General features: G+C 46.7%; 1 protein-coding gene and 1 long non-coding RNA gene across 3 annotated transcripts in view; one reads left to right on the top strand and one right to left on the bottom strand.

Moving 5' to 3' along the window:
- Positions 1 to 26,163, top strand: part of LOC137564194 (uncharacterized) — a 139,917-nt gene that overhangs the window by 24,003 nt on the left and 89,751 nt on the right. The gene's annotated exons all lie outside the window — the stretch shown is intronic.
- Positions 4,991 to 6,394, bottom strand: LOC137561649 (protein kinase C theta type-like). Its single transcript, XM_068272962.1, has 4 exons — positions 6,262 to 6,394; positions 5,772 to 5,960; positions 5,500 to 5,628; positions 4,991 to 5,194 (listed from the first exon to the last, which is right to left on the bottom strand). Exons 1-4 carry the CDS (start codon positions 6,334 to 6,336, stop codon positions 5,054 to 5,056), a joined length of 534 nt encoding a protein of 177 aa, XP_068129063.1. The 5' UTR covers positions 6,337 to 6,394; the 3' UTR covers positions 4,991 to 5,053.

Here is a 26,163-nt window from a genome sequence, read left to right as displayed (position 1 = left end):
TCTCACGAGTGTGAGTGTAACAGCATAGTGACTGATTCAGTGTTTACACACATTTGGAATGAATGAGCACTGTCATTGGCTTTGGCAGTGCTTATTCAAACTTGTAAGCACTTTGATTGGCTGACCAGCGGGTGCCAAACGCGACCGCGCACCCGCGTGCATATGACTGCGCATCCGCGTGCACGCAATCGCGCACGCGAACGCTCACAGCGGGAAAACAAACAGGAGATGCCTATCTACGCTCCTGTGACCCAGGTGAATTTTAAAGGGGCGTAGATAAGCGTGGCAAAGGTTGCTAAGTGGTTAACCCATTATTAACCCTTGCAATACCTTAACCTGTTTAGAAACTTTTAATGACTGCCGCCAATAGCGATCGGATGCAATCGCTAGGGCAAAAGTCTCAGGCCCCAATGCTCTACAGATGTAACGCTCTGCCATTGCCTAGTGCTGCATCTGTACAGCTCTATGCCCCCTGAACAGTTGCCACAGACGCGCAGACTGGGGATTACGGTCCACCACATGCGCAGCTAGAAGTAAAATGTGGCATACGGGGTATCTATTTGGTCGGGAAGGGACAAATAATTTGTTTGTAAATGTTTTATAACTGTGGAACGTGTGATGTACATTTACGCCTAATTTTTTTCCCATAATTGGACTTTAAAATAATTTTGGGAGAGAAATATTATTGCTGTGAAAGAGCATCTAGGTTGGGTCCCCCCCCCCCTCCAAAACATCCTAGTCCCCCCCCCCCACCCCTTTAGTCAGGTGATCACACGTCACCCATGACCAGCAGCTGAAAGGATATACTATAGAGACACTAATGGTTGCTTCATGCCATGTCTGTGCCAACAGATTTACCTCCCCAGTAATAGGAGTGTGTGTGCCTGCTTCCTGCCCTCACTGACTTTGAGCCTTGTATAAATAGCTTTTTAGCCTTTACACTTTCCTGTGCTTCAGTTTTTCGGCTGAAACGTCTGTCACGGTAGTAATGTCCAGAGCAAGGCCGGATTTAGAATTTTTGTGTCCCTTGGTCAAGTTTGTTGCGGCTCGTTTTCCATGTGCAGCACCGTCCCTCCCATTCCATGTGCAGCCCCCTGTTCCATGCGTATCATCCATGTACTGTAACCCCTCTCTGTCATGAACCGCTCCCTTGGGCATCAGTTTCCCTTTTCATGTGTTGCTTCCCATTTTCAGCTTCCTCTTTCATATGTAGCAACCCCACTTTCATGTCCAGGTTCCCCCTTGGCCTGCAGCCGCCCAAGGCCAGAGCCTCTGCGGCCTTACCAAAAATCCGGCCATGGGAATAATAATATGTATAGCACTTTTTAATACAGCTCTTTATATTGCCCCTGGATGTATTTATACATGTTTATTAAGTCATTCATAAGTCGTCTCTTTTACAGCCTAAGTAAGCCCAGTTTGTCTAACTTTCCAAGAGACCTCCCATTACTCTGATTGAATTTAGTTGTCCGATTGGTTCCCTTTCTAGAATGTCAATATCCTTCATACAGTGTGGTGCCCAAAACTCTATCCCAGATGTGGCCTCCGCACAAGTGATTTACATTATGAGAGTAGTGTACTAACCTCTTGTGATTTTATTTTGCTTTTTGTGGAGACTGGGAAACTGGAGACTGGGCATTGGTCTATTACCATGCAGTTGTTTAATGGCCAATTCACACTTGCAATCGGCAAAACGGTAGCACCGCTTTGTGCGTGTGATTTTACCGCGATTAGCGCAGTAAAATCACTGTACACTCCGATGATCGCAATCTAGCGCTTGTTTAACCACTTGAGGACCCACCCTTTACACCCCCTTAAAGGGATACTGTAGGGGGGTCGGGGGAAAATGAGCTGAACTTACCCGGGGCTTCTAATGGTCCTCCGGAGACATCCTGTGCCCGCGCAGCCGCTCACCGATGCTCCGGCCCCGCCTCCAGTTCACTTCTGGAATTTCTGACTTTAAAGTCCGAAAACCACTGCGCCTGCGTTGCCGTGTCCTTGATCCCGCTGATGTCATCAAGAGCGCACAGCGCAGGCCCAGTATGGTCTGTGTCTGCGCAGTACACTCCTGGTGACATCAGCGGGAGCGAGGACACGGCAACGCAGGCGCAGTGGTTTTCTGACTTTAAAGTCAGAAATTCCAGAAGTGAACCGGAGGCGGGGCCGGAGCATTGGGGAGTGGCTGCGCCAACACAGGATGTCTGCGGGGGACCATTAGAAGCCCTGGGTAAGTTCAGCTCATTTTCCCCCGACCCCCCTACAGTATCCCTTTAAGGACCAGCGTTACCCCTGTCACATGGCGGCGATCCCCGGCCGCTGATTGGCCGGGGGGATCGCCGATCTGCCTTACGGCGCTGCTGCGCAGCAGCGCCGTACAATGTAAACAAAGCGGATTATTTCCGCTTGTGTTTACATTTAGCCTGCGAGCCGCCATCGGCGGCCCGCAGGCTATTCACGGAGCCCCCCGCCGTGAATTGACAGGAAGCAGCCGCTCGCGCGAGCGGCTGCTTCCTGATTAATCAGCCTGCAGCTGGCGACGCAGTACTGCGTCGCTGGTCCTGCAGCTGCCACTTTGCCGACGCACGGTATAAGCGTGCGGTCGGCAAGTGGTTAAGGACTGTACCACGATCACTCGAGAATCACGGCAAAATGCTGCAGGTAACACGTTTTGTGATTGCTGTTAATTGCGGAGCACCCACGATCGGCAGAAATTGCGCAGTGAGATCACGGTCATAGGGTTATAATTGTGCTAGCCCTTTAAAAAGCGATATACAGTTGGATGCAAAAGTGTGGGCAACCTTGTTAAAAAGAGGGAAACTTACAGTTGACCCCCTTAAATATTCTTTCTCATAATTGGAATCACCTGTGTATGTAGGTCGGGGGTCACTGAGCTTATCAAGCCAATTTGAGTTCCAATAATTAGTTCTAAAGGTTTTGGAATCAATAAAATGACAACGGTGCCCAAATAAATTGGTTACTTTTTATGCAATTTGGTGACCATTGATTTCTTATTGTCTGGGTGGCGATCACCATATTTGTTTTGAGAGCACTATTGCTGACTGCAGAGACCCAGTTTGATACCAAGCGCTGAGGATCCTTTTTACAAGGCTTGACAAGTGAGCTTTCAACACTGCTCATGAGCTTGGGGAGGGGGTCATATACACTTGGGGCGACACCGGCGAGACTCCATCGGTCATCCTGATATCGATTGCCATTACCATCACGCACCCTACCAAGCCTGACTGAGATTTTCTAGATTTTCCTTTTGACCGACTTCAGCTGGTAATCAGTCAAAAGATCAATCTGGCATCCATCAGGCACCAATTCTCTTCCGAATCTTTAAAATTATCAAATCAGAAGGTCAATTGGCCTGTAATATTGAGTAAAGTATAAGCGCCCCTAGTTGTGTTGTACACAGACTGCTATTACTATACAGATAATCCATGAGTTTACCGAGACCCCTGCACGATACCAGCTTGGAGTCCCTTTAGAGCAGTGGTCCTCAAACTAAGGCTCGCGGGCCGAATGTGGCCCCTGAGGCTTTTTTACCGCCCCCACACACAAAATGTATTATAGATGCGGTCAGCTACATATTTAAATATTGGTGGTCCGCATATAGAATGGAGCCAGAAAGCAGTAATTTGCTGGTTTCCAATCAAATTCCACATCAGGTGACACTGCTGTCCAATTGGACTGCAAGTTGTCACCTGGGTATGCTTCACTGTCTGGCTCGCAAAGACTTCTACATCATATTATGTTCTGTATTCTCCGGCCCTCCAGCAGTCTGAAGTATGTTGACCCGGCCCTCTACCAAAAACGTTTGGGGACCCTTGCTTTAGAGTGTAAGCTCACAAGGGCAGGGCTCTCTCACCTTTTTGTCTTGGAACTCATTATACATTTTATTCATCATGTTACTTTATCACAGTAATTATCAACTCTGTATTTTGTATCCATTCTGTATTGTGTTACCAACTTACCAATTCTGTATTTTATATGTTGGTGTATACCATTGTCTGTATTATTATGTACCCCATGTTTGTTTCTTTGTACAGCGCCACAGAATATGTTGGCACTTTCTTAATCAATAATAATAATAATCTCACCTGTCCCAGTGTCTGGTCCGCTGCTCCCCCTGCAGTGACATCAGCACGGCCTCTGGTGCATGGCTCTGCCTTGGTGCTTAGAAGATCAGGCCAGCCTATCAAATGCCATGCTCCAATAGGAAGGCCGGGCTGGACTTCTGGTTCACAGCATCACTGGTTGCTTGGCGGAATAGTCAGCAGATACAATGCTGCTATCGTGACAGGGGCCCTGGGAAAGCATAAGGGCCCTTTTCCACTGCAGGCGATTTGCTTAAAATCTCAAAACGCTAGCGACTTTTTTAAATCGCTAGGTTAGTGAATTCAACATAGGAATCGCAAAAAGTATTTCCCACTATCGCAATTCGATTTCCGCTAAATCACAATCACTTTTTAGAGGTTTTTTTAATAAGCGATTTGACATTTAACTAACATCAAATGCAAAATTGCTTTTGCAAAACAAAATTGATGAAAAATCGCAATTGCTTGCATTTCTGATTTTCTTTTGCGATTACTAGTGGAAAAGAGCCCTAAAAGTTGAGGGGGAGGTCAGAGGTCGAGCAGTGCGGGGGGGCCCAGCAGTGGTCGGGGGTCCTGGAGAAATAGCCTCCCTTGTCTTTATGGAAGCGCCGGCTCTGCCAGCATCTATAATCCTCCTAGTACCATTTCCTGCTATTTAATTACCGTCACCCTGAAGACGATATGCCAAAAATAATGTGGCCTTGTTTGGGCCTCACATCACCTCCCCTTCTACCAGAATACAAAAACGCCTGAAACTCCAGTTATGGGTGGAGGGAACCTTTACATGAGATTTCATTTAGCTTTCCATATTGTTTGCATCGCCTCATACGTCACATAGTAGAACTCTACAACTACAAAATTAAAGCAATATCATTTATCAATACCCAGTGTTGGTTTTTGAGACATTTTATTATGATCCAGAGGAAGGCTTCGAACAATTTGCCTTCTGACTTTTACTTAGTCATTTCCCTCCATGTTTTGCTCACAAAGGAAAAGTCTTTGAACTGCTGATCCTCCTTGCGTGATAATTTCTTCAGGTCATTGGGGATCAGGTCACTCTTCCTCATAGTCTGTGTTGGTGGCATCGGAGATCTCTGCAGAGAGACACAAAAATCAAATCAATTAGTGGGTTACTGAAATACTGTATGTGACTAAGGCCAGAAACCCATTAGGAGCGCTTTCTAAGCGCTGGTGATTTGAAAAAGCTCTTGCTAATGCAATGCTATGGGGGATTTTTATAAAATCACATCGCTTAAGTGGGATAACACCCATAGCATTACATTAGTAAGAGCTTTTCCAATCACAAAGCGCTCAGAAAAGCGCTCCTAGTGGGTTTCTGGCCTGAGTGTGTGTTAATGTGTTTTAGAAATATGATCTATAGTTTTGTTCATATACTTACAACATATTGGAGAACTGGGGATGTGGATTTCCCAGTTTCTATCTCCTTCCAGTCAATGCCCCGGAAGAATATGTGATCTCGCAAGCGGCTGGCCAAAAACTGGCGCTCTGATTTTCTTTTGCAGAGAAGCTAAAAGAAAAGAAAAATGAAACAGTAAAACAAACTATCAATGGTACTAAAGCAATAACAATGCAACCTAGTCTGCTCCATATTGTAGCATAAACAGCATCGACAGGTTTCCCGTGCCGAGCTGTAAGTGGATATATACTCACCCGCTCTATGACATCCTGGGCATCCTCATCAAATTCAGTCGGGAACTTGGGCTCAGTGCAGCAAATACCATACTGAAGATCCCGTGAAGTTTGAGCTTTAAATGGGTGGTAGCCAATCATCATCTCAAAGGCTATTATGCCTAAGGCGAAGAAGTCCACCGCGCAATTGCTTGGCTCATGGTTGTAGATCTGTGGAAACATCATGGAGAGAAGACAGATTAGCACATTGTATGGACTGGCCAGACATAGAGGTGATAAGACAACAATTACAACTAAGTTAAGGATTCTTTTAAGGATTCTGGGGGAATATATAACATGCAATTTTTCTTACATCTCTCTGGACAGCAGTGACAAGTCCTTATCACTGGTGTCTATGAGCAATATGTGAAGCTAGAAGATGAATCCACCCACCAGGCCTGACTCAAACCCCAAATACCAGTTACAAATGGAGGGACCCTTTCCAACAGGTCTAGGAAGGACCTTTACTTACCTCAGGAGCCAGATAAGTAGGCGTGCCACCAAATCTGTTGATCATCCTTTGTCCGAACATATCTGTCACTGCCATGCCAAAATCCACGATCTTCACGTGGCCGGCGCTGTCTAGCAGAATGTTGTCCGGCTTAAGGTCTCTGTGAGCTACACCCTTGCTGTGTAGAAAGTTCAGGGCACACAGGATCTCAGCTGTTATGAACCTGATGGAGAAGAGATAAGAATTAACATTAATGGTGATTTCAGCTGAAGTTTACAGGATGGCTGTAGATAGTAAACATATCTGAATGTCATGTGTCTATTGTCTCTTTAATATTGTTATGCATTTTTAATATTATATCTGTAATCGGGGCTGGTCTAGACTTTTTTTGCTGCCTAAGGCAAACTTGTGATGATGCGCCTCCCCCCCCCCCCTTCACACACACACACACACACACACACACACACACACACACACACACACACACACACACACACACACACACACACACACACACACACACACACACACACACACACACACACACACACACACACACACACACACACACACACACACACACACACACACACACACACACACACACACACACACACACACACACACACACACACACACACACACACACACACACACACACACACACACACAATGATCACATAGCACTCGACAATTTTTACCCTCAGTATAGGTAGGTAGGTATCCCGGTAAAAGTGCCACCTGTATAGGGTAGCGAGACAGAGTTGCCCCCAGTATAGGCAGCCAATAATTTTGCCCTCAGTATAGGTAGCTAGTATAGTTGCCACAGTATAGCTAGCTAGTATAGCTGCCCACAGTATAGGTAGTATAGTTGCACCAGTATAGGTAGTATAGTTGCACCAGTATAGGTAGTATAGTTGCCCCAATATAGGTAGTATAGTTGCACCAGTATAGGTAGCTAGTATAGTTGCCCCCAGTATAGGTAGTACAGTAGCCCCAGTATAGGTAGCATAGTTGCCCCAGTATAGGTAGTATTGTTTCCCCCAGTATAGGCAGCTTGAAAGGAGCGGCAGTGGGCACAGCGGTGGGGTGGGGGGTGCCGATAGAGGGAATCCCCTCCTCATCTGGATCCCTTCTATCGGCACTCTCCCAACTTTATTAGATCAGCGGCGGGCGGGGAATGACTCACCACTTCCTTGTTCCAGACGTGTGACCAGCATTAAGGCTTCCCTCCAGTTGTGTAACCAACATTAAGGCTTCCCTCCGGCTGTGTGACCAGCATTAAGGCTTCCCTCCGGCTGTGTGACCAACATTAGGGCTGCTGCAGTCATGTGATAAATACATAAACAGGCAGTGCTGGGAATTGATATACAGCAAGATAACTGATAGCAGGGAGGACAAACCTATAATCAGAGTGTATCTACGTAGCCACACTGGCAGTGTTACCAGGTAACTTGGGTAACAGTTAATTATGTACTGTATAAAATACTAAATGTATTGTACAATGCTGAAAATATAAATAATGATTGTCTCATGTGCTGATAACTTTAAGATGGCCATACATCAGGCGACTTGGCAGCCGATCGACCATCAGATTCGATTATTATAATCAAATTGGACGAAAATTGGTGCCGCCAAGTGCATGCCCGACCGACAATGTGACCAATTTCAGGACAAAAATTGGTTGCATTCTCGATCACGCATGCTGCAAGATGTTGGGCCGACTTGCTCGATCAGGTGCATGGTGGGTACGTTCGCAATGATCGATGAATGCGACGCAATCCCTGCCGCTGTCCCCCTAATGAAGAATGTCCCCCCGGTGCCCCATGTATACATTACCTGTCCGCAGCCTGCGTTTGTCCCTCCGCTACTCCGGGTGCATTACCCTCTCCATACAGGCGTGCGCCACATGGTTTCCTAGTAAGGGCGTGCTGTATGATGTCCCGCACACGCGCCCTTGCTAGGAAACCACCTGGGGCGCGTGTATGCAGGAGGGATCCCAGAAGCCAGTGGGGACAAGCGCAGGCCGTGGACAGGTAATGTATACTTTACACTGGGCACTGGGGAGACATTCTTCATTAGGAAGGCACAGTGTTAGGCGGCGAGGTGGTGGATGTAGCGCACAAGGTCTATTCCGGATCAATTTCATGAAATTGATCGGGAATCGGCCTGTGATGTATGGGCAGCTGACAGCTCTCTCTTATCAGATTCGATAAGAAAGAGATTTGTCTCTTGGTCGAATCTCTCCATACATTGCTAGATGTATGGCTACCTTAAAGCAGGGAACACACTTGTCTTTCAGTTTTCTGCGCACATTTTTCTGCATACTTTTTCTGCACACCAAGGGCTCGATTCACAAAGCGGTGCAAAGTGTTTGCACGCCAGTGAAAAGCCCCTTATCACGCTTAAACTCACTTTAGGCATGATAAGAAGCAACTCGCGTGAATTTTCCGCGCGCAAAACCGTGCACGCGCGCGCGCAACGTCCCCGCTTCGCGCGAAGCTCCCATTAAGCCCTATGGGACTTTGCGCGCGCACGTACGCGCGGAAACTTCGCGCGAGTTACAGCAAAAATCGGTGATAACTCAGTGGTGCAAAGGTTATCACGCCTAAAGTCTTTTAGGCGTGATAACTGAGTTATCACCGCTTTGTGAATCGAGCCCCAAGTGTGTTTCTATGCAGGAAAACATGTGAGTTTTTTCACAGCAGCTGATGTAATTGATAGAGAAAACTGACAAAATGTGCAGAGTCATCATGCAGAATGTCAGTTTTTTTCTGTGCGAACAACATATTAAGTGTGAACTAGCCCATTCATTAACATGAGTTCTCAGTTTTTCTGTGCAGAAAACGCGCACGAAAACAGTCAAGTGTGTTCCCTGCCTAAGACAACTCTTTGAAAGGTCATTGCACCTCAACACTATGTAACTAATTGTAAATGTAATATATTTTATCTCACTGAGGTGACACTATTGACAATATTGTCAGTAAGGGGCAGTGATAGTGTGGTGGTCGTGTACCATGAAAAGTAAGTTTAATATTTAGTGTAAAATCGTTTTCCCCACCCCTCCCCCAACACAGGAGTTTTTCAAGGGCCTGAGCCCACTAACGCAGTTGAACACAGTTGTGTCCGCTTTTCAGCATCTGTAACATTGATGTGTTTCTGAAAAGCGGACCCAACTACGTTCAGCTGCGTTAGTGGGCTCTGGCCCTAATGGTCTTACCTGGGCCCAGCAATATCCTCAAGGAGTGCGGAACTCTGGATCAAGTACGTGAGGCATCCGCCACTCACGTATTCCATAACAAAGCATAGGAAATCCTGTGGAGACAGAAAGAAAAACGTTACAGTAACAGGAGAGGTGACATCAAGTCGTGCCACCAAACAGTATAAGCACCACCCCCAGCCACACCCACCTGTAATAAGGTTTGGTTAAGGCAGAGGGCAAGTGCTAGCAGAGGCAATAAAATCCTCAAAAAAAAAAATCATGGGGGAAGCCCTCACCTCCTAGATGGACACCAGATTGTGTGTTAGTTAGGTAACTTTATTAACATACAGTATTTTCTGGCTTTATCCTCTTCCTCAGTGGGGTACTGGTGCTCTGTACCCCAGTACTCAGGCTAGATCAGGGGTGTCAACCTCAAACACAAAGTGGGCCAAAACTGAACACTGGGACCAAGTCACGGGCCAACCACAATGTCTAGCGGCCACCTCCCTCTCTTATAAAGTTGCCTGGTGTCTAATGCCCACACTCATACAGTTCCCAGTGGTGTCTAGTGATCCCCCTAACCTCCCCTATACAGTTCCCTGGTGTCTAATGGCCTTCCTTCACCTACACAGTTCCCTGGTGTCTAGTGGCCCCCCTACCTCCTCTGTACAGTTCCCCGGTGTCTAATTCCTGATTCCTTCCTATACAGTCCCCTGGTGTCTAATGGCCTTCTTTCACCTACACAGTTCCCTGGTGTCTAGTGGTCCCCCTACCTCCTCTGTACAGTTCCCTGGTGTCTAATTCCTACTTCCTCCCTATACAGTCCCCTGGTGTCTAATGCCTCCTTCCCCCTGAATGCCTCCTTCCTCCCCTATACAGTTCCCTCGTGTTTAATGGTCCTCCCTCCACTATAGAGTTTCTTGTTGCTTAGTCCTTCCACCCTACCTTATGCAGTTACTTGGTGTCGAGTGCCTCCAACCTCCCCTGTACAGTTCCCTGGTGTCTAATGCCTCCTTCTACCCCTATACAGTTCCCTGGTGTTTAATGGTCCTCCCTCCCCTATACATTTCCCTGGTGTCTAGTGCTTCCTCCCTCCTCTATACAGTTCCATGGTGTCTAGTGTCCCCTCCCTCCCCTATACAGTTCCCTGGTGTTTAGTAGCCCCCTCCCCTATACAGTTCCCTGGTGTATAGTGGTCCCTCTACCTCTTCTGTACAGTTCCCTGGTGTCTAATGCCTCCTTCCTCCTCTATATAGTTCCCTGTTGTTTAATGAACCTCCTTCCCCTATAGATACACCTGTTGCTTAGTTGTCCTCCCTCCCCTATGCAGTTACCTGGTGTCTAGTGCCCCCCTCCTTCCCTTATACAGTTCCCTGGTGTTTAATGCCTCCTCCCTCCCCTATATAGTTCCGTGGTATTTAATGGTCTTCCTCCCCTATACATTTTCCTGGCGTATCATTGTTCCCTGGTGTCTAGTGCCCCTCTCTCCCCTATACAGTTCCCTGGTGTCTAGTAGCCCCCCCCCCCCTTCCCTGGTGACCAGGGACCCTCCTCCTTCCCAATAAAGTTCCCTGGAGACTAGTGATTTCCTGCTCCCTCCCCCACATGGCTTCGCCTCCAATATGACATCCTTGGCGGTCTAGAGTGGGCCAAACATAATGCAAAGTGGGGAAACCACTTGTGGGCCGGAGTTTGGTATGTATGTGCTAGATAGTATTCCTAGTGATACCTATCTTTATAGAGAGCGAGGGGCAAAGAGAAGCTACAAAGTCCAAGAGGGGACAGTCTTATTTTTCATTTCTGCACCAATACTGGTGACTTATTGGTGATTGGTTAGTGTTGAGTAAAGCACTATACAGCCGCCCCCACCCTTGTTTTGTCTCTCTTATCTACACCACTTGGAAGGATTTTGGTGGTACTTCTAGTCTTGTTTGTAGATGAATGATAGGTGAGAAATTCCCCACAATGTAAGTAGAGGGGAAGGAGACACTTACCTTTGTCTGGAATGTAGCAAATATCTGGCTGCAGAAGGGGCTGCTCGCAGCAATCTGGAGGGATTTTCTCTCCATGAAGGGGCTCGAAGACGAATTCAGCATCCTTCTCTTCTGCACCATTTTCAGTGCCATCTGTTTTTTAGTGGCACGATGAGAAGCCAGCACCACCTGCAGGAGACAATGTGTTAGTACAGAATTACTTGTGGAGAGATTGTTTTTGCAATATGTATAGGTAAAACAAGGGAGACATCAGTCTGATCACCTACCTTACCAAAACTGCCACATCCAAGGATGTCATGGCATGTAAAGCTCTCTAAAGTCAATGGAGCTGTACGTTTGGCGCTGGTGGACGGAATCTCATTTGTGGCTGGGATCTCGGTTGGTTCTGCAGAGAAAAAGAAACAACAGATTTAATATCTCCATGTTCATTATAAGTGTATATATGAAACTACAAGGGCCTGTCAAGACTTATCTGCTACTAGGCTTGGTATATATGCAAATGCATGTCTTGCTTTATATCTCTGCTGTTCTATTTAATTGGGCCCATTGCCCAACTGCAAGATTAGTCTATGACCTGTAGGGGGAGATGTAGGGACCCTCTGTAGTGATCAGCCTATCACCAGAGCTTGTTGCCTGGTCAGTGTAACTCCACTACAGTGGGCTGACCACATACAATGTCTGACCACTATAATGAAAGGCATTATGATGTGGCAGTACAAGGTGGCAAAGGGGACACACTATAATTGACAGCATGTGATGGGGCACATAGGATGGGGGCTGTTAAGAAAAGTGGTCACACCTTATAATCATACTATTTTTAAGACCACTCCCGCTAGAAATAAATAACAGAGCCGTATCCTCAGAATTTCACGAACTGCAAAATAGATTTTTAAAATAATTATGCGATTGATTAACATTGAAGACTTATGTCTCCTGTAATTAACACTAGCTGATGAATCGGTGTTGTCCATTGATATGAAACAAATCTGATTGGCTGTTTGTGGCTCTGCTTCTTTTGTGAATTTGAACCCCAGTCACTCAATGACCGACTGTACCAGGTTTGAGGCCTCCACCATTAACAGTGTAAGACCGGCAGCAATCTAAATATTTCACTTGAAAATCAACAGCTGAATTTTGATTGGCTGTTGTAGGCTCCACCCACTTTCCTGAATATTAATCCCTCTCACCCAGTGACTAAGTGTGCTAAGTTTAAGAACCCTGCCATTAATAGTGTAAAAATGGCTGCAGTTTACATTTTCCCATGTAAAAAAATGTGGTGGTGCTTGGCTGCGCCCACTTTTTCTAAGCTTGACACACAGTCACTCAGTGACCAAGTTTATGAACTTTGGGGTCCTTGGCATCTATAATTTAAAATTTCCCTTTGAAATGAAAAAAATCTTATTGGCCGTTTGTGGCTCTGCCCCCTTTTCTGAATTTGAGCCCCAGTCACCCAATGACGACTGTATCAAGTTTGAGGTGTCTGCCATTAGCAGTGCAAGAATAGCAGCAATTTAAATATTCTCCTTGAAAATCAATAGGTGAATTTTAACTGGCTGTTGTAGGCTCGACCCACTTTCAGGAATATTTATCCCAGTCACCCAGTGACCAACTGTGCCAAGTTTGAGAACCCTACCATTAACAGTGTAAGAATGGCTGCAGTTTACATTTTACCAATTAAAATGAATGGCTGAAATTCAATTGCCTGCTTTATGCTCCACCCACTTTCCCTGAATCTGTAACCTCGGTCACCAAGTGGCCAACTGTGCCAAGTTTGGGGACTCTGGCTTTATTAACCACTTAAGGACCAGGGGATTTGGCGCAGATCTGCGCTTTAAAGCCCCCCTCCGCAGTGATTCCCAGCCTCCCCGTCCTTCACTCCCTCTCCCGCAGGCTATGGGCGGCGCAGGTCGGAGATCCATCCTGCGCTGCCTCTAATAGGCGTCAGCCTATCAGAATGCGGCGATCCCCGGCCAATCAGGGGCTGATGTCCGATCGCCGATCTCCTTTACAATGTAAACAGCGGGGATTTCTTCCCTGCGTGTTTACATTTCGCCTGCGAGCCGCGACCGGAGGCTCGCAGGCAGTTAACGGAGACACCCTCCGTGAACTGACATGGAAAGGCCGCTCGAACGAGCGGCCTTTTCCATGTAAAACCACTTAACACCTAGGTCCGCCGATCGGCTGACCGTGGTCGTTAAGTGGTTAAGCTAAGAATGGCAACCTTTTTACATTTTTTCCATTGACATGAATGAGTGAAATATGATTGGCTGTTTGTGGTTCCGACCAGGTGTGCAGGGAAGCGGGGGGGGGGGGGGGGGGGAGGGAGGTGGTATGTGAGACCCCCAGAATATATCCTCCCAGATAGTATGGGATCAATATGCCAAGTTTTGTTGAAATAGGTCAAGGTGTTTTCGAGTGATGGTGTCACACTCACATGCGCACGCAGACATGCACGCACGCACACACGCACACACACAAATACACACGACACGTTCAATTTTTCATCTATGGCAAAATTTAGGGTCAAATGCCAACAGCAGAGAAAATAGATGTAGAAACATTGGAGGTAGGTCGAGTAGTAGTACTGATAATGGGTCAATTATGATTACGCAAAATTTCACGTAATTTTTCACAATTACGCACAGTACAGCATATTATTTTTGTGAATCGTAGTTATGCCTGTAATTAGGCATTTACACATAATGTTGCGTTCAGTGCATTGAGTGAAAACCAGGGAATGAGGGTGGAGCCTGTCTGAGTGGCTTATACAGCAACAGCAGGGGCCCCAACCATCCCGGATTCGTCGGGACGGTCACGGGTTGGGGGAGGGGTCCCGCTGTCCCAGGATTCCCCCCTTTGTGTCTCGGCAGGCAGCGGAGGTGAAAAAAGGATCGCGGCGCCAGCCGGCGGCTGTGGTGTGTGGGATGCGGGTCTGGGATAAGATTGTCCCTCCCTCCCTCCGAATGTGCCCCCCAGTGTCCCCCTGTATGGAGAGATTAAGAGCGCAGCGGAGCGGGCAGTCTTACCATTCTTCCTCGCCTACCGGGCATCTGGTCTTCTCCGCTTCCTGCTTCCTGTAAGGGCACAGTAAGTAGATTGAAGCAAGATGCCCGGTACCTGAGGAAGAATGTTAAGCCTGCCCGCTCCGCTGTGCTCTTAATCTCTCCATACAGGGGGACACTGGGGGGCACATTCGGAGGGAGGGACAATCTTATCCCAGACCCGCATCCCACACACCACAGCCGCCGGCTGGCGCCTCGATCCTTTTTTCACCTCCACACCCATGGGCACCCTCACCCTTCTCCCCACCATTTTTTTAATAAATGACAATTGCAGATTTATATATATATATATATATATATATATATATATATATATATATATATACAGGGCCAGTTTAGGCAACAAGGGGGCCCCAGGGCAAAATAAACCTGCCCCCCCCCCCCCCCCCAACATATACCCTGGAACAAAAATCGGCATTAGGGGACCTTTTTTGCAGCTGGTATTGTCAGGGTGTGAAGTCCCAATCGGTCGGAGCTCCACATTCTGGCTATCGCAGCCTGCATGGGGGACAAGGGGTTAAAAAGTTTCAGGAGGGGGGACCCCACATAATTAAAACAAAACAAAAAATTCCCACACTCTGAACATAATTTTTTTTTGGGGAAAATAGAAAAAAATGCCAGGGATCTTCATACAGCCATATTGCGGCTGTATAGCGATCCCTAGCCAAAGCGCTGCGGCTGCGTATGGACCCCCTGGAAACCTCGTCAGGAAATTTATTGCGCTTTCGTTTGATGCATGTAAAATTACACTACCGTTAGATTTGCTACCAAAAGTGACATTTACCGCATTTAAAAATATACTTTTTTCCTTCGAAACTTTAAAATCGATTTTCTCAAAAACTATAAGGTCTTTTTGAAAAATTGTTTTTTCCTCTTATTCCCAATGATCTCCTTAACATATCCTGCAAATTTAGCGTTTCTAGCATTTAAGGTGGATTTGCTATCAACCATTAAAATCGGCAGGTTTTTTCCTTTGAAACTTTAAAATCGATTTTCTCAAAAACTATAAGTCTGATTTGAAATTTTTTTTTTCCTCTTGTAGCCACTGGGGGCCCCTACAAGCTCTGGGGCCCTGGGGCAGCTGCCTCCTCTGCCTCTATGGTAGCACCGGCCCTGGATATATATATATATATATATATTTGTATGATTGACTAGGGGTGTGTCAGGGGGTGTGTCAGGGGTGTGTCAGGGGTGTGTCTTAAGTGTCCCGCTTTCTCATCTCAAAAAGTTGGGAGGTATGGCAACAGCAGCATTATGACATCATCAGCTTTCCTGTATCGTATTGTGACATCACCTGCTGGAGGCAGGCCAGGCTTGGCCACCTTCTAGAAGGTTCATGAAAAAAAAAAATATGTAGAGTGATATTTATATTAAAGAATCAAAATGTAATAGCTTACTGGTTAGTGTGGCAGTCATTATTAGTAATTAATAAACAGTTGTGTTATGTGACATATCTGATCAGCTGTCCTCCAGCATAAACTGCCATCTGGGAGGAGCACAGGGCAGCTCCAACCGCTCTGCCCATCTGATCATTAAACTGAAAAGCCTCTGAGTAAGGTGGCAATTAACGGTATATTTTTTCACTAAATGCGATCTTTCTATGCGATTTTAATGATCGAAACTAATCTGAAGGTAATTATTGAGTCTTCATATTTACTGACCGATTCTTTTTTTCAAATTCGACCATAAAATCCAACTTTCAGATCAATTTTTCCTAATAAGCTGCCCATTAAAGGTACAATTTTTCAATAAATGCAATTTGAACAATCATAACTAATCGGAAATTTCACGTAATTGCAATTTCATTATGTACAGCATAATACATTTGTGAATCGTAATTATGCCTGTAATTAGGCAATTACACATAATGTCGCGTTCAGTGCATACAAATATTTGCATGTTATTTAAATTATTTATTATTTATGCGCCTATTATTTAAATATTCATTGTGAAAAATGCGTTTGTTTACGTACAAAACATTGCGTCCATCAGTCAGTGTACTGGGCATGTGGGGCTATTATTTAAATATTTAATTTAAAAAACTATGTCCAAATGCATAAAAACTTTTACGTCCATCAGTGTACTGGGTAGGTGGTGTTGGATTTTCTTGTTTGCAAGATTACACAAATGAAATGATGCGACATTCACGTAAATTACGCATATATACGTAATTTTGTCTAGCGAATCTACACAAACAAAATTTTGCATAAATTACACGTACATGCATAGTTACAGTTAGCAATTACGTTTACATTCTAATTTGTTTTATGCATAATCCACAAATTACGCATTGGGATGCGTAATTGCGAATTACGATGCGTAATATTACGCAAAGGCGTAATTTCTGGCTACCACTAAGGACGAGCTGTTACTTCATGAATGTATGTCATGCCATTACCACTAGTGAATTGGACACCTGTTAATGCTTTGTTACAGAATGGGAAACATAGTGTGTGTGAAGGATACAGTGTGACCTTATGTACAGATATGTCAGTGAATAAAGAAAACACTTCTCTACGTAAACACTTATCTACATGATTTTCCATAATACTTACCATTGAGATCTGCCACTGAAGCACGACGGGAAGTGCAAGAGCACAGTCTTGCCAGAGCTGTCCTGATACGGCCCAGGAAGCGCCGGAATCTGCCCGGTGGTTTGGGTAGGCTTCCATTGCCAATGCCATTGCTGAACTCTGCAATGGCTTGGGGCTGTTCACTGGGCCCAGGCTCGGGCTCTGGTTCCCGACTCTCCTCAATAAGACCCTCTTCGATGATCGGCAGAGGGTCTTCTTCCTCCTGACTCTCAGGTAAAGGCTCTCCCTGAATCTCAGAGAGGTGTTCTTCCTCGATAACTGGAGGAAGAATAGCCTTTTGGTCCTGGTTGTCTTGGGAGGGAATAGCTTCCACCTCGCTGGGCGGTGGAAGATCTGTTTCTTCCTCTATGGTGGGCAGAGGAAGAAAAGAGTTTTTAGAAAACCCCCGCTCCCGGATGGGAGAGGGAGGGTCGAACACCTCTACCATTTCTGGTAGAGGGTTTAGTTCCTGCTTGATTGTTACTAGAGGAACTAAATAAGATATGTATAAGAAGCAAGCTTCAGACACACAAGAAATCGCCTTCACTACTCGAGTGAAAACCAGGGAATGAGGGTGGAGCCTGTCTGAGTGGCTTATATAGCAACAGCAGCATTATGACATCATCAGCTTTCCTGTATCGTATTGTGACATCATCACCTGCTGGAGGCAGGCCAGGCTTGGCCACCTTCTAGAAGGTTCATGAAAAAAAACATGTAGAGTGATATTTATATTAAAGAATCAAAATGTAATAGCTTACTCGCTAGTGTGGCAGTCATTATTAGTAATTAATAAACAGTTTTGTTATGTGACATATCTGACTGTTTACAAATGATCAGCTGTCCTCCAGCATAAACTGCCATCTGGGAGGAGCACAGGGCAGCTCCAACCGCTCTGCCCATCTGATCATTAAACTGAAAAGCCTCTCAGTAAGGTGGCAATTAACGGTATATTTTTTCACCAAATGCGATCTTTCTATGCGATTTTAATGATCGCAACTAATCTGAAGGTAATTATCGAGTCTTCATATTTACTGACCGATTCTTTTTTTCAAATTCGATCATAAAATCCATTTTTCAGATCAATTTTTTTTCTAATAAGCTGCCCATTGTGAGTACAATTTTCCAGTAAATGCAATCTTCCAATGCAAACATGTCTCCTGTAATATTGCGCTCTCATGTGCCAACTCTGTCCTCTTGCAGTGATATCATTTAAAAAAGGAAGAAGAAAAAAAGAAAAAACCATAGCGTGATACTGTATTAACACATCAGTGGCGGACACAGGCAGCAGTGGGCCCCTGTGCAAAATATCAATTGTGGGCCCCCTGAGCGCGCCGCGGCAAAAAATTGGGCGTGGCGATAACCTGGGCAAAAATTGGGTGTGGATAGAACCTGTGGCGCGTAGCGCCGCGGCAAAAAAATGGGCGTGGCAATGACCGGATAAGGGCGGAGCTAACTGTAATTTAAAGTGATCCCGGGGTGAGAGTGATATGAAGGCTGCCATATTTATTTCCTTTTAAACAATACTAGTTGCCTGGCGGCCCTGCTGATCTATTTGGCTGCAGTAATAAACTGAATTACACCAGAAACATGCATGCAGCTTAATCGTCTCAGTTCTGACAATATTGTCAGAAACCCCTGACCTTCTGCATGCTTGTTCAGTGTCTATGGTTGAAAGAATAAGAGGCAGAGGACCAGAACGGCAACCAGGCAACTGGTATTGCTTAAAAGGAGAGAAATATGGCAACCTCAATATTATTCTCACCTCAGGTTCCCTTGAAAAGTGCAACGCAAAGACAGTGGGCCCAAGTTTTGGTGACCCTTTCCCCAGAAAATTCACATAATTGTGCAGGTTTTCTCAAGAAAATACACATAATGTGAGCAGATTTGCCCAGAAAATACATTCAATCATGTCGGCAGATTTGCCCAGAAAATACGTGCAATCATTTCGGCAGATATGCCCAGAAAAAACGTGCAATGATGTCGGCAGATATGCCCAGAAAATACGTGCAATGATGTCGGCAGATATGCCCAGAAAATACATGCAATGATGTCGGCAGATATGCTCAGAAAATACGTGCAATGATGTCGGCAGATATGCCCAGAAAATACGTGCAATGATGTCGGCAGATATGCCCAGTAAATACGTGCAATGATGTCGGCAGATATGCCCAGGAAATACGTGCAATCATGTAGGCAGATATGCCCAGAAAATACGTGCAATCATGTCAGTAGATATGCCCAAAAAATATGTGCAATCATGTCGGCAGATATGCCCAGAAAATACGTGCAATCATGTCAGCAGATTTGCCCAGAAAATACGTGCAATCATGTCGGCAGATTTGCCCAGAAAACACATGCAATCATGTAGCAAATTTGCCCAGAACATACATGCAATCATGTGGCAGACCTGCCCAGAACATACATGCAATCATGTGGCAGACCTGCCCAGAACATACACCTGCTAAAATAAATAATAAAAAAACCATTTACTCACCTGCAGCAGCAGACCTCCTGTCCCAGCCTCCATCCGGCGCGCAGCTCCCATGGGTGGTTGGGTGGATAGATAGCCTGGTGGGTAGGTAGGTAGGCAGCCGGGTGGGTAGGTAGGTAGCCCTTAGCCGGGTGGGTAAGTAGCCTGGTGGGTGGCTGGGTAGCCGGGTGGGTGGGTAGCCTGGTGGGTGGCTGGGTAGGCGGGTGGGTAGGTAGCCTGGTGGGTGGGTAGGTGGGTGGTTAGGTAGCTGGGTGGGTGGGTAGGTAGCCTGGTGGGTCTTTAGGTAGGTAGCCTGGTGGGTTAGTAGGTAGCCGGGTGGGTAGGTAGGTAGGTAGCCTGGTGGGTGGGTAGGTAGCCGGGTGGGTGTGTAGGTAGCCGGGTAGGTGGTTAGGTAGCCGGGAAGGTAGCCGGGTGGGTGGTTAGGTAGCCTGGTAGGTAGGCGGGTGGGTGGTTAGGTAGCCGGGTAGGTAGCCGGGTGGGTGGTTAGGTAGCCGGGTGGGTGGTTAGGTATCCGGGTGGCTAGGTAGCCGGGTGGGTGGGTAGGTAGCCGGGTAGGTAGCCGGGTGGGTGTGTAGGTATCCGGGTGGGTAGGTAGCCGGGTGGGTGGGTAGGTAGCCGGGTAGGTAGGTAGCCGGCAGGGTGGTTAGGTAGCCGGGTGGGTAGCTAGGTAGCCGGGTGGGTAGGTAGCCGGGTGGGTGGTTAGGTAGCCGGGTGGGTGGTTAGGTAGCCGGGTGGGTAGGTAGGTAGCCGGGTGGGTGGTTAGGTAGCCGGGTGGGTGGTTAGGTAGCCGGGTGGGTGTGTAGGTATCCGGGTGGGTAGGTAGCCGGGTGGGTGGGTAGGTAGCCGGGTGGGTAGGTAGCCGGGTGGGGGGGTAGGTAGCCGGCAGGGTGGTTAGGTAGCCGGGTAGGTAGCCGGGTGGGTGGGTAAGGTAGCCGGGTGGGTAGCTATCCGGGTGGGGGGCCCGACTCCTATCCTCCCTCACTCACCTCGGGGCCCCCCTCCCGGTATGCGCGGCGGCCGGCGGGAGAGCAGAAAATACAGGAAGTCTCCGGCCGGGGCTGCAGCAGACGCTAGAGGCAGCTGCCGCTTGGTCTCCGATATGTCTCCAAGTTGGAGACATATCGGAGACCAAGCGGCAGCTGCCTCTAGCGTCTGCTGCAGCCCCGGCCGGAGACTTCCTGTATTTTCCGCTCTCCCGCCGCATGAGGGGGGGGGGGGCGCCCGAGGTGAGGGGGGAGGGGCCCGAGGTGAGGGGGGAGGACAGGAGTCTGGGCCCCCCAGGTTAAAAAAATTAAAAGCAAAATAAAAAAAAAAACCTGCAATACTTAATGGGCCCCTGAAGCAGCGGAACTTCAGGGGCCCTCGTGCGGCGGCACGGCCTGCACGGCCGTATGTCCGCCACTGTAACACATATATATCTTATTAACATTCACCCAGTGTCTTATAACCGTTTATGTATTTGTCCACCTGTGCTCAAGGTATGACAGGTCCTCACCAAATGTTGTAGCTGTCAAATAACAGACAGCACCAAAGTCATATCAAAGACTCCAGTTTCCACATAAGCACAGTGTTAACTGTCACCTCCTTATACCAGGGTTGCCAAGCGTCCGTCAAAAGACGGACTGTCCGTACAGAAGCTCTTAAAATAGAACTGTCCGTACTGCCCGTATTTCCTGTCCGTCCAAAAGTGCATAAATTATTCCAATCTATTCTGCGCATGCGCCTTGCGCTACGCGCGCTGTTTTTCCCCCTTCCCTCAGTCTCCCCTCAGCCGCCCTCTCCTCCCCGGGTGTCCCCTCCAATCAGCTAACCTCTTTTTGGCGCCGGTGTCACTCGGTGCCCAATAACAGATGCAGGGAGGGAGCCGGCCCAGCCCACTCTGAGCACAGCAGCGAGACGAGTGTCACGAGGAGGAGGACGGCGAGGAGAGGAGTGCGTCACACGGACGACAGCCAGGTCGGAGCTGAGGTCGCAGCACAGACAGCACTCAGGCACGCAAACACAGCCGCCGAGCCACGCAGCAGAGCCGAGCAGGGCAGGAGCAGACCAGCAGCAGCCGACAGAGCACAGGAGCAGATCAGCAGCCTGACTCTGAGCCTTGGCAGAGTGAGTCTCAGTCAGTCAGTCTACAGCAGACTGATTGGAGCCCGCCCCACCCACAGTCCAGCAGGCGCAACCTGCCAGGCTGCCAGGAGCGACCAGACCAGGCCAAGGAGAAAAACAGCCAAGTCGAGTCGACCCAGCAGCCAGCACACTAACTGTGAGTCTCTGCGAGGGAGAGAGAGGCACCCCTGGGAGTGGGGGCTGGGAGTCTGTGGGACTGGTTGGGGGACCAGGCGGAGAGTGAGTTAGTTGGAGCCAGGGCAGGGAGGCAGACAAACAGCCGACCAAGCAGTCTACAGCAGACTGATTGGAGCCCGCCCCACCCACAGCCCAGCAGCCGCCACCTGCCAGGCTGCCAGGAGCGACCAGACCAGGCCAAGGAGAAAAAGAGCCGAGCTGAGTCGACCCAGCAGCCCAGCACACTAACTGTGAGTCTCTCTGTGAGGGAGAGAGGGGCACCCCTGGGGGCTGGGAGTCTGTGGGATCGGTTGGGGGACAGGGGGAGACTTAGTTGGAGCCAGGGAGGGAGACAAACAGCCACCCAAGCACACTCACTGTGAGTGTGAGTCTCTGTGTCTGTGTGAGAGAAAGAGGCAGTGGGGGCTGGGTGTCTGTGGCACTGGTCTGGGGGTCCAGTCAGTGGGAGACAGGGGGAGACTTAGTTGGAGGAGAGGTACTGTGCTGGCTGCCTGTCACTGGAGGGGGAGAACTCATATAACCCACCCATACAGTCAACATTATCTACTTACACTATAATTCCCTAACAGCCATAACCCCCTTACCATACAGACAACATTGTCTACCTGTCCTGCACTATCATTCCTGACAACCATAACTCACATTACATTACCCACCACCTATCATACAGTCCCCACCAGGCCCACCAGAGGAACTTAATGACAAAGTGCTTCACGTTTACAATTGTGTATAAATGATTTAGTCAGTGTTGGCTCATTGTAAAATCTTTCCTCTCCCTGATTTACATTCTGACATTTATCACATGGTGACATTTTTACTGCTGGCAGGTGATGTCAGTGCAGTGGAAGGAGATGCAAAACAATATCAGCCATACAGTGTCCCCGATAATCCGTTTGGGAAAACATTTCTCATGGGAAAGAGGGTATATCATATCAGCTACTGATTGGAATGAAGGTCAATTCTTGGTTAGGGCCTGTTTCCACTACAAGCAGAAGCCAGCTACTGACTCCGCCCCCTGACTCCGCCCCTGTCCGTCCAAAACTTGGGGTGTCCAGATTTTTTTGTCCAGCAAAAATAAGAAATTGGGTTGGCAACCCTGCCTTATACATGCACCCAAAACCAGGTTTCACAGGTCCTCACTATATGTTACAGCTGCCAAGCAACAGACAGCAAAAGGCACCTATTTGTATGCATGAAGCAACTCCACCATCACACGTGGCCTCTCACCTGATCCTCTGCTGCCCACGTTATAAGACAGCAATAGCGCTTATGGTTTCCCCAGGCAAATACTCAGACAGCTCAGCCTCGGCAGGATGGATCACTATTCCCAGCAGCAGCGCTTGCAGCCTTACATATCACGCTGCATGCCTAGTAACTAAAAGAGCTTCTTATAATGTAAAATGTATAGTTTATTTAAAACTTTAAAAGTAGTGTACTCACATTTCCGAGGTAAAAGCACGCTTATCACAATGCAGGTTCTCTCATGCCGACATAGCCAAGCCTTTAGCTCCGCCCAACGCGTTTCGTACATCCGTACTCATCAGGGTCTGTTATTTGACAGCTACAACATTTGGTGAGGACCTGTCATACCTTGAGCACTGGTGGACAAATACATAAACGGTTATAAGTCACTGGGTGATTATTAATGAGGAATATATCTGTTAATACGTATCACGCTATGGTTTTTTCTTTTTTTTCTTCTTTCGTTTTTTGAGTGATATCACTGCAAGAGGGCGGAGTTGGCACATGAGAGCGCAAAATTACTGGAGACATTTTTGGACTGTACACAATATGCTTGGTGATTGATAAAATAAAGTTTATATTTATATGTGTGAAATTGTTTGAATACTGTATAATAGTGGATATAGTGAGCGCACAGATATATAGATACTAAATTTCAATCTTTCTATGCAACTTGAACAATCATAACTAATTGGAAGGCGATTATCGATTGTTCACATTTACTGAATGATTGTTTCTTCAAATTTGATCATAAAATAAATCTTTTGGATCGATTTTATCCTACTTAACAATCAACCAAAGAATCATTCCTTACCTATTGCCTTCATAAACGGAAAATTTTCTATAGAATTCGATTGTAAAAATCGCATTGAAAGTTAAAATTTTGAAAATGGGCTGAATCTCTCACCTGTCGCTCACTTTCCAGATCCAGGGAAACAGGAAAGATATCTGCTGTATACAAGATGCCGATTCAGATCTGTTACAGAAGAAGAAAGGCATATATATATTACAGGCAATGTTTACAATGACATTTAAAAGCAAAATAAATGCATACCGGTGGCGTAGCCGCTGGGAGATTTGGGCGCAGGATAAAGCCGATGTCCGGCTCACCCTGCTCCTGCACAAGTCCCCGGCTGCACTAATTACTATTCCCCCTCCAGGTCGCCGTGGATGGTGGGAAATGATGTAATTCGGTTTCCAACTACTGCTGGCGGCTGAATTACAATGTTTTAAAGGTAATTTGAAATCCGCCTTTTGACGCCACACAAATTACTCACTGAGCGCAGCAATAGCTGTAATTCCTACTACGGCCTATGGTGGCGCCTGCTGCACCCAAACCTCCTGCGCTGTTTTAACAGCGCTCAAAATAAATGGTTTGTTCGTGGTCTTAATCCTTCAATGCAAAATAACGGGGGATCCTGGTAACCTTATAAATAAAGAAACCACTAAAGAGACACTCTGACCAAAAGTGAAGAAAATGTTTTGATGTAGTTAGTGGCCCAGCTTATCTTTATATTTTCTATTCAGCACGGCCTTTTCTCCATCAGTGCCTTAAAGTGACACTTACATCGAGTTCACCAGAAAATAAAGTACAACACCAGCCTGCTCCCTCACATATCCCTGTTGATCCAGAGGAAGGCGAAAAACCCTTATAAGGCATGGTCCAATTAGCCCAAGGGACAAAATTACTTCCCGACTCCAGATGGCAATCAGATAAAATCCCTGGATCAACACCACTGGGCATTACCTAGTAACTATAGCCATGGATGTCTTTCAACTCAAGGAAAGCATCTAAGCCCCCTTTAAGTGTAGATATAGAATTTGCCATAACTACTTCCTGAGGCAATGCATTCCACATCTTAATCACTCTGAGGGCTGGAACCCACTAGAGCGATTTTTTTGAGCGTTTGGGGAGCGCTTTGAATCGCTAGCACTTTCCCTAAACGCCCTGCCAATGTAAATAAATGTAACAGATTCCACAGTAGTGATTGCGAATAGCAAAATCGCAATCGCAGGACATGCAACATTTTGAAAGCGTTTGCGCTTCAATGTAATGTATTGAAGCACTGGCAAATCGCTCATGAATCGCTACACATAGCGATTTGAGTGTGATTGCAGACTGTAATTAAAATATGATACATTGAAAGGACCAATCAGAATTAAAATCACTAATCCCAAATCGCTACACAATCGCAGGCAAAAAGCTTACACTTTTTAAAATCTCTCCCAAAAGCGCCGGAAAACGCTCATGAAATCGCTTACAAATCGCTTATTAAAAACGCTAGAGATTGTACTAGCGATTTGCGATTTGTAGTGAGTTCCAGGCCTTACTGTAAAGAACCCTTTCCTAAATAAACAGCTAAAATGTTTTTCCTCCATGCGCAGATCATGTCCTCTAGTCCTTTGAGAAGGCCTAGGGACATAAAGCTCATCCGCCAAGCTTTTATATTGCCCTCTAATGTATTTATACATGTTAATTAGATCCCCTCTAAGGCGTCTTTTCTCTAGACTAAATACACCCAGTTTATCTAACCTTTCTTGGTAAGTGAGACCTTCCATCCCTCGTATCAATTTTGTTGCTCGTCTCTGCACCTGCTCTAAGACTGCAATATCTTTCCTGTAATGTGGTGCCCAGAATAGGAATATTCCATATTCCAGATGTGGCCTTACTAGAGAGTTAAAGAGAATCTGTATTGTTAAAATCGTACAAAAGTAAACATACCAGTGCGTTAGGGGACATCTCCTATTACCCTCTGACACAATTTCGCCCGCTCCTCGCCGCATTAAAAGTGGTTAAAAACAGTTTTAAAAAGTTTGTTTATAAACAAACAAAATGGCCACCAAAACAGGAAGTAGGTTGGTGTACAGTATGTCCACACATAGAAAATACATCCATACACAAGCAGGCTGTATACAGCCTTCCTTTTGAATCTCAAGAGATCATTTGTGTGTTTCTTTCCCCCTGTTCTCATGCACTGAAGTTTCAGGCTGCTTGTTTCTTCCTGCAAACAGCTTTGCCCTTGTCTGTAATTCTTCAGTATGTGAAAAAGCCCAGCCA

This window comes from Hyperolius riggenbachi, chromosome 3, assembly GCF_040937935.1.
Source record: "Hyperolius riggenbachi isolate aHypRig1 chromosome 3, aHypRig1.pri, whole genome shotgun sequence".
Classification (NCBI taxonomy): Eukaryota; Metazoa; Chordata; class Amphibia; order Anura; family Hyperoliidae; genus Hyperolius; species Hyperolius riggenbachi.
This window is presented reverse-complemented; position numbering and strand designations above follow the sequence as displayed.

What these genes read in the sequence shown, in the direction of transcription:
- LOC137561649 (XM_068272962.1), bottom strand. Translation starts at nt 6,336, where the DNA reads ATGGCAGTGACAGATATGTTCGGACAAAGGATGATCAACAGATTTGGT. An exon ending in CTACTTATCTGGCTCCTGAG is followed by an intron (nt 5,961 to 6,261) that starts GTAAGTAAAGGT and finishes ATGTTTCCACAG; the next exon opens with ATCTACAACCATGAGCCAAG. An exon ending in CCCAGGATGTCATAGAGCGG is followed by an intron (nt 5,629 to 5,771) that starts GTGAGTATATAT and finishes CTTTTCTTTTAG; the next exon opens with CTTCTCTGCAAAAGAAAATC.